At 39.7% G+C, this 9,618-nt stretch overlaps 1 protein-coding gene across 1 annotated transcript in view; it reads left to right on the forward strand.

Moving 5' to 3' along the window:
• LOC108973145 (uncharacterized protein DDB_G0283357) overlaps positions 1-9,618 on the forward strand; it is a gene marked incomplete in the record, with an annotated part of 165,102 nt that overhangs the window by 147,728 nt on the left and 7,756 nt on the right. The window contains 1 exon segment of the mRNA XM_018940197.1: positions 3,367-4,281. Within this exon segment, the coding sequence (XP_018795742.1) occupies positions 3,367-4,281 (915 nt within the window).

A 9,618-nucleotide genomic window follows, 5' to 3' on the forward strand; every position in this document is an offset into this window, starting at 1 on the left:
TTTTCGTTGTATATATGTTGTTGTATGTCTAATTCATCGTCTGTATATCAAGCGTTATCATGTGCTGAGCATACATAAATTGTGTTTATATTTTTATTGAAAAAATAGAAGAAATCATTTGTTATTTGCTCGRTGCTCAATGTCATATGTGCTAATGTTTGTGTCAACGAGTGTGTGCTCTCTTTATTTGTGAATCCTTKAGTTTAAATTGATTAAAAGTAGAGTGATTGCGTAGAAGAATGCGGCAGTGGAAGAAGTGAGAAAGGAGATTCGATTCGAGATTCACGTCAGAAATAGTTTAGCGACATAGTCAAAGAGGAGATGAAGAAGAGTTTCTTTCAAACGAAAAATGATCGAAGTGAAGTCCGCTCTCAGTTAATTGTTAATTCATAGCTTCGAATTTGTCCAAAGTAATGAAGAAATTTCTGACCTACTTAGGTGGGCTCGATATAAATCATTTGCGAGAAGTACTAATTGTCAAAAAGGCCTCCTACTTTACTTCAYGAAGCCACAAATCCATGTATTTCCTGTCAAAAGCACTACAAAATAGWAACAGAAACAAGCTGWYACTTTGTCATCACTGTCCATCTCAATTAATAATCGACTGTCTGATGGAGTTTAGGCGTGGTTATTGCCAGATTATTGATCTATTCCAATGAGTTTAATCTTAATCTAATAATTCATCATAACCAGTACCAAAGCACGGAAGACATTACCAAACAACTCATATTTGTTATTACGGATCCCTTGGCTTTTCATACTTGAAAATTCAATCAAATAAGTATAAGTACATCCACCGGCTATGCATGATGAAGTATCTGTTTGTTTTATAATAATGGGTTTTCAGTTAGGCAATACTTTTTTTAAAGTTGGTCTTTTTGACACCATTTATATTCCGACCCCGGTGCAAATCCTTCAAATTTATTACTAATGGTTTGGTTCACGCGACGCATCGTTCACTGCGTCCCAAATTCTGTAGACAAAATCCCCAAATAAAGTCGGTAATTCAAGCAGCCATGGATCGCTTTCGCACCACGTATACTCTAGTGGATAAAGCGCATACTAAGAGAGACCGTACATTCCGCCACAAGGACGGTATGGCTGCTGGGATGCAGTGTTTCGAAGAAGACCGAAACAAGTTCATTCGCTGAAACTCATTTTTGTTTGAAGAGGTACCACATTTTCCAATGAATTGTCTCCAAATGCAATATATGATGATAATCCTTAGAACATCGTGAAGACGCAGTTACGTTCTCGAAAATTACTATTTAAGGTGTATGGGTACATATTTTTTTGAAAAATGAAAGCAACCACAATGATACTGCTAAAAGAAAATGCTATAGAGCCATGACTATTCTGACATCTGTTGAGTCCAATTTTTGGTTACTCGTGTGATGTTCAGCTCCAAGGCCTGAATCGAAGCGATATTGTCCGCATAAACTGTAGACTTTACATATCTCCAGAGAAAAAAGTCTTGATAACTAATCGACCGGTCCAAAACGTTAAATTATCTGCTCTCTGTGCGTTCTCTGAATAAAACGATTGATTGATGCGATTTATGAGAAGTGGCGCTGTTTTGTTGAAACAAATTGTCGCCGACATTATTATAGTGCGATAATAGTCGCCATAGACGGTTACGGTTTCACCGCTATAATTTTTGCAGAAATATGACCCTTTGATTCCATCGGCCCACAARSCACAACAAACTGTTTTTTCTCAATGAAATGGTAKCTCTTGAATCTCTTCAGGTTGCTCTTCGTCGCWTATGCGACACATTTGCTTGTTTACRTATTCATTGAACTAGAAATGGACCGCATCACTGAACAAAATTTGACTTGAAACCGCCGGATCTTCTTCGAACTTTGTGAGAGCCCAAAGAGTCAAGCGATGTCACTTGGGAAGGTCGAGTAGCTTTAGATCTTGCATAAGCTGTTTTTTGTACGCTTTTAATTTAAGATCTCGTTGTACAATGCGTCCGACTGGCTGCGAACGGCGCCTAATGGACATGGACTCTCTGCGGTCTTCGTATACACTCTCAGCTACGGCTTCTATGTTTTGTTCACAGCGTGCCGGGCGTGGTCTATTCGGTCGAATAATATTCAATAATGAATGCTGGGTCTTAAGATGGGATATGGTGTTGAGAATAGTGCGCTCATTAGATTGATTATGTGGACCATAAGTTGAGCGAAGCGCGTGAAATACATTCTATACCGCACGTGACTTTTCGTAATAAAGTTGAGCGATTTGTAAATGTTATTCAGACGTAAATCTTTCCATAATGAAATGCCAAACAGTACTGAACAAAAATAACATGACAGCTTTACACGACTCATGCGTGATATGTCAAATGCTGTGGTAAAAAGTAACTCTATTTGTATCATCCGTTTAAGTATACTCTATTTTATGGCACCGCGTGGGAGCAAAGGACTAAGATGAGACACTTTCATTTATTTCGATCATGTGTCAGCCTCTTTGATTCCAAAAAATTTTGGAAGTTAATATTTTGATGTCCAAATTCCTTCTCCAGAATAGCACTCGTCAGCCTGCCTTGTGTATTTATGACTTTTTTTTTTTTTTTTTTAGCTGAAAGAGAGCTTTCACACTTCCGCTCAGTTTTCAAGAACTGCTGACCTCTTTTAGAGCAACATTATCATCACTCGCTTGCAAGCACCTTACTAATTGTTTTGTGTATAAAATTAAAAATCGAAAACTATATATATTTATTTTTATGAATTGTGACACGAAAACATTTGCATAAACTTTATACAATTATGAACTGTTATTATTTCCCGAACGCAAATTTATCGTTTATATGTGTGTATTTGTAATTATGTACGTATGTATGTATGTTGTAAATCTATTGAATGTCCCGCAAGCATAACGACATGTACCTATTTATGTATGTAAAGTATATATATAAACATCATTATATCGACTATACAATAACCAAACACACATTGTCACATATTCACATAAACATTACAAAAACAACAACAAAGAAAAGAAAATGAAAACAGAAGCAAAATCAAACACAYAACTTAACAACAAACATCATCAAAATTTGAATTATAATTTTTTATTTATTTTTGTGCAAGCCCACAAATGAGAACAAAATAATTTTGTAAATTATATTTGTATATTTATTTTCGATTTAAAAATATTCAAAATTACTTTTTAGTAAAAAAAAAAAATGAAAATTTTGTAAAATGAAAAAAAAATGACAAAATTCAAATGAAAAATATTAAGATTAATAAAAAAGAAAAAATCTAAAACAAAATCAAAATCAAACAAGCAACTGATTAAAAAAACAGTTCCATATGCCAACAACAAGCCAATCTACAACAATTATAATTCTTTGGTTTACAGTCGATTTCGTGAATGGCGACGCCAAGAGTCCCCAGCACACGGTGGTCCATCCAATGTACGTGAGCTACAGCAGCATACCGACCTCGGCTAGCGCTAGCGCTACATTGCTCTCAAATAAGCATCACAACAATCACCAAGCACCACTTAACAATAACAACCACAACCACCAAATTCATGCGCAACAACAGCAACTGCAACTGCAGCAGCAACAACTCCACCATCATCAGCAACCAAATAATTTTAACAGTAACACATTTCTAATACACACAAACAGCATCAGCAACAACAGCCATAGCCATCATAGTCATAGTCAAGGTCAGAGTCAGAGTCAGAGTCACAGTCATAGCAATAGTCGCAGCCGCAGCCACAGCCGCAGCAATAGCCAGAGCGGTGGCAACGGCGTCGGCGGTGGTGGCGGCGGYGCGTCAAAGAAAGGTCGTGGCGGCAGTGGCGGCGGCGATGGCAACAGCAACTATCACAGCGCGAGCAAAAATAGCACCTTAACACGCATACTTTACAGTCCGAAGAGTAGCAATAAGATTGGCGCCACGACGGGCAATACGATTGTGGTGGCAACGGAGATGTTGCAGCGTCARCAATCGCTGCCACAAACGCATACCGCCAATTTACATGGCGCGCAGCATTATTATGACGACAGCACCGCCAAGGCGGATCAGCTGTATACGAACAGCAATCGACGACAGTTCTTGAACGGCGCAACAACATATCAACAACAGCAGCAACAACAACAGCAAGTTGGCACACCGAATTCGTCGACGCACGACAACACCACCTCGTCGCTCTCGTACGCTTCGCTGCAGAATTCCAATTTGAATTTGACACAGAGCTTGCGCGGTTTCGGCGGCGGCGGCCCCGGTGTTGGGTTCGCTTACACCGGCACCGGCAGCGGCGGAGGTAGTGTGGGGGGTAGTCGTAGTGGTGGCGGTGGTGTYGGTGGGCACATGGGTGGCGGTGGCAGCGTCGGTGGTTATGGGCGTGTCGCTGGCGTCGGCGGTGGCATGACGTCCGCCTCGTCGCAGGCCACGCTCAGTCCACTTAGCAATAGTCAGTTTAGCCTCAGCAATAGTCTGAATAATAATTATAGTAATCATAGTGGCAACCACAACAACAACAACAAGAACATTAACAATAACATTGTGCTAAGTAATCCCGCTAACTATATGAATAACAATAATAATAACGGTAGCGTGGGCAGCGGCGTCGGYGGCGGCCATTTCGCGCGYATACACGCCAAACCCAAACCACCCAAGTCCACGAGCTACAGCAGTTTCATCAAYAATGGCAGTGGCGCTGCGAGCCTGAATGGCAGTAGCGCGGGCACCGGCACCGGCGGCTCCATGACTAACGTTCACCGTCCCGATATCAAGTATACACAAATGTCCAATGAGCGTTTGTCACGCAACCTGGAGGAGGGTCTGGAAGATGATAACTTCTCGCTGCAGAATTTCAAAACCGACGATGGCGTCACTTATGTGCCCTTCCAGAAGCCAACGCCGGGCGCGCTCTTTGTCGGCCAGAACAATAATCCTTCGTATGTGTCGTTGAACTCGTACGCCGGCGCACAGATGTCGCCWAACAATAAYAACAACAACARTGCTAGTCCAAATACCATCAACAATAATGCGTTGCCGCAGTTTGCGCGCAGCATTTCACAGCTGGCGCCGCCACCGCCGCTGCCGGAGAACGGTGGCGATGTTGAGATACTTTTAGAGCGCGGCGCGGTGTTGCAACCTGCCTACAATTATACGCCGCCACCGCAAGCGTCACAACACATGCACATGCATTCGCCGGGTCCACCACACATACAGCAACCGCAACAACAACAACTACAGCAAAGCGCGCAGATTGTGTCAGGCGCGCAAMCGCAGCATTCACCACAGCCACTACTGAATCCTGCCAATCGTTTTCTCTACCAACAGAACGGCCTACCATTCCATCCAGCCTACAATAAGCCCATACCGGTGCCGCCACCGGTACCCACGCATACGTCGCCGCCAATGTCAGCGCCATATCAGTCACACCTGATGAGTCCCGTCGCCAAGCAGCCGCCACGACCCACAAACATTCCATTACCCACTATACCGGCACATTCATTCGACACGCCCATTTCACCCTCAGAGGTTACGCCTCCACCACCTCCTGCGCCACGTCCACACATTTTCCAACCACGTTCCGGTCATGCGCCCTATCCGGATCTCTCACCGGAGGTGACCGAAAAATATGCMATGCCCACACAGTATGTACCGCGTTCGCCGGTCGCTTCGCGTATTGCGCGTCGTCAACGTCAACAACAACAGCAACAGTCGCATAATTACCATCACCATCAGCCAGCGCAGCCGGCTGCGCATCACGTGAACACATCGGCGAATTTTTGCGATCAGGTGCGTGACGCGCCGCCCGGCTACATAGTGGACGCGGGCTTCAGCATTGTGCGCGCTAAGAGTTATGATCGTTTGGCCTCCGCGTCGAGCACAACCGGTTCGATGCGGCGTGATGCCAAAGCTGTTGATACGCCATCGCAATCACAGCAGCGCCAGGCGCAAGTTAATGCCGAAGCTGCGCCGCATGTTAATCGACGTAGTGGTCGGCGTGATGCCGCCGGTCGTGTGCGTCCACGTTCTTATTGCAATTCGATGTCKGGTGGTGAGGGCGTAATACGAGGTAGCTTGCTTTATGAGCGCGACTTCGCGGTCCAAAGTGGCGTTGTAGCTACTAGTGGCTCGGAAGGTGTTGGCGGTGGCGGCGGCTGCGTTAATGGTGGTAGTGGCGTAGTTGAGGGCGGTGGAAATGTTGGCGGTGATCAGTTGGCATAGGCAGAGGCTGGGAAAGTGAGTAGTACAGTGTTGGATACTCAAAAGGTACAAAATCTTAATGATCGCACGCGTTATTGAATTAGTTAGAATGWGGTAGCTTCGCTTGACAAGACCTTTGATAAAGTAGTTAGTTTGAAAGACGTAGATTGACTAATGAAGGAGTTTACAACCTCAGAATTACTTAGTTCAGACATAAGAAGCTTTCGCTGATGTGGGCTAACTCATATGTAATAAAAAATACTTAAATAGATAACCGGAGATTAGATATATGTTTGTAAATTGGTTTAGACCCAAAAAGCAACCACATTTGAGTCTTCAAAGCATTAATAGTTCAATGTGACTCAGCAAAATAAAAGACCTGAGCGTTACTCGCTCTAGCGACCACTTTACTTACTCTTAATTGTCAGCCTAAAGCTCTGAAAGTTAATAGCTGAAGAGAGCTGAGCTTTTTTATATTACAATAAAGTAAAATGTAGAAAAAAAGAATTTTTAGATCAGTAAATTAGAACTGTTTGCCAGATATATTTCACTTTCCAAAACCGTTTCATATTGCACTTACTGCCTCTCCAAAGTCACTGAGAACTGCCGCTATTTCTGAGGAACTTTCACAACTTTTCAAAGCTTTCATTTCATTTAGATGTTTTTGCTCTACTCATTGCGAAGCTTTCATTTGTCTTATTCAGTTTCATTGCATATTCGTCTTCCTCTCTTTCACTCTCTCTTTCCCTCTCTCTCTCTCTCTCATGTCTCTCATTCAGCCGCTCGGCTTATGCTGATTCATACAATTTCGTTTTCACTCCATCGCCTTCCTTATCATGCCATCAAATTTTGATTTGCATTTTACTATTTTTTTTACTTATATTTAAAGCAAAATAATTTCCATTTTCTAGACTGGTAGACTACGATTGCTGAGTTGATTTATTGCTCTCACATTAAATGGTTGAATGGTTGTTAAAGCTTCTATCAAACACACACACACCCTCTCTCTAAGCTGCTCAAATGCGCGCTTTCGCACACAAACTCAGCGTGCGCTCTTAAATATATACGCTCTCTCTCTCTCATTCACTCAATTGAAACGCTAGCATTACTTAGCATGCCTGCGCTATCATCGCTCTCTCAGCGCATTATTGTTGTTATGCGCGATGCAAGCGTATACGACACGCTTGTTGCATGCGCTGATGTTGCTGTTGCTACTAAAAAGATGTTGCCGCAACATGTTGCTAAAATTGCTACGCGGCTGCCGAGAAAAAAATGTATGTAAATGCCGTGGAGTTTGTAATGAAGTTGAAAAAGACAGCAGAATTTTTTCTAATGGCATGAGAATGTTTGCAAAAAAAGTTAAAATACAAAAACAACAAAAATTAACTTCATGTTGTGTACTAAAAATGTGTTAATACAAATTTGTAAAAAAAAATGTTTAAAAGTATTTGGTGTTGTTAGTTTGTGTATTAAAACTGAATTTGTTAACCTCGACACACACATACACACACATTTATAGAAATATACAGTTATAGAAATACATACATGTACATGTACATACATTCTGTACTGTAAATTGACTTTGTAAATTAATTTTATGTTATATAACGAACACACACATATACATATTTACTTATTTGTTTGTATACATATATATACATGTATGTACATAATATATATATACACTTTATATATATATACAATATTGTATGTACAATAACCTTAGTTCTTGAAATAATACTGAAATGGGTATTTAATTTGTTTCTAAGCAATAATTCATGTGTGTAACTGTGTGAAAACGCTCACAAAACTCGAGCCACAAATACGATTAGCTTAGCTTTAATGTAAAATTTAAGTTTATAAGCGCCAACGACAGCGTTAGCAACATGTATACGTTGGGCAAATGTTGCTAGCGCTGATAATGAGATAATAATGTTGCTACAGTGTTGCATGAGAGAAAAGTATGTTGCAGGAGAAAAAGGAAAACATAAATGAATGAGAGATAAATGGAAAAAGATTTGAAAAAAGAATAGTAGACTTAAACTTACTGATAGCGAAATCTAAGGATAGGCTTTAATATTAATATTGAAACAACGCTGAAAAATATTTTTTGTGCGAAAATGAGAAGGATCAAACATTGAGATTTGAAAAATAGAAATATTGAAATAGTGCAGAAATTTAGTGAGAGAATAAGAGAGATCGACATTGCGAATAGTATTGAAATCGATACCGAGCAATATTTTTAATGAGTGATTGGGCGGGATCAGCATTGAAATATGGCAAAATAATTTTTATTATGGAAACAGTAAAGAAAAATATTTTCTAAAAAGTGAGCGGCAGATTTACGTTAAGAGAAAGCGAAAGAAAAAAGTTACGAGTAAAGAAAAATGAGCTTATGAATAAACAGAGATAGAAGGAGACAGAAAGGCAGCACTGCTTTTGCAATATAGAGGAAAGGCAGATAAGTTTCTTATATAAAAATGTAAATATGAAGGCATAGGAAATGACAAGATTTTAGAGACAGTAAGTTTTATAATACATCTTATAATGAGAGATACAGAAGGATAAATGATTTGTTACCATATATAAAGATATATAGAGAACTTCAGAGAGATGGAGATAGATGCTGATATAGTTACATATAGAAACAGCTACATAGAAGTAGTAACGGTACTCAAGGGGTATGTATCAATTAACGCTAAAGAAAAACCTGTAGGTACATGTCTTTATCAGAACTAGCTAAAGGTGCAGTTATAAAGGCACRGATTTCTCTATCGACTCAAATATGCAGGTATATCTGATGTAGTTAAGGAAAGCTGATGAGGTCACTCGTACAGACAACGCATCAGATAATGGTATGGAGAGAGTTGTAGATGGATATTTTCGACACTGCAACAGTTATGGAAGAAAATGGGTGTACCAGAAAAGATAAATTATTAGAAACTGAAACCAGATATAGTAACTGAAAGCCAGATGAAGATAGGATTTTAGAAATAACGCTTTATAAACCGTTAACGGTACATATAAAACCGTTGAACCTACAAATGAGAAATTTGATACCGTTATAGACTCTGTATGGTTCTAGAGAAGACATAATGGAAGACATAATAATTGATAGGAATCTAGAAAAAAATATACATGCCAGAGCAGAATAAAAACGGAAATATTATACGATTATGATTATTATTCTGAATCGTTTAACGTTCATTTTTTAAATGGTAAAATCTTTTTTCGCAAATATTTAAAGCTGCTAAGTTATTTAAAACTTAAAACAAAATTATTTAATTTATTTCTCAAATCTAWGTTACCAAAATATTGCCTTAGTCAGCAGTTAGGCCTTAACATTTTAATAAAGCAATAAATATTTGTTAACTTTTCACAAATTTTGCATAAAAAAATGACCCGCATGACTTTTATAAAATTTTATAAATTTTAATTT

Source organism: Bactrocera latifrons, unplaced genomic scaffold, assembly GCF_001853355.1.
Source record: "Bactrocera latifrons isolate USDA-ARS-PBARC rearing strain unplaced genomic scaffold, ASM185335v1 scaffold_46, whole genome shotgun sequence".
NCBI classification, from domain to species: Eukaryota; Metazoa; Arthropoda; class Insecta; order Diptera; family Tephritidae; genus Bactrocera; species Bactrocera latifrons.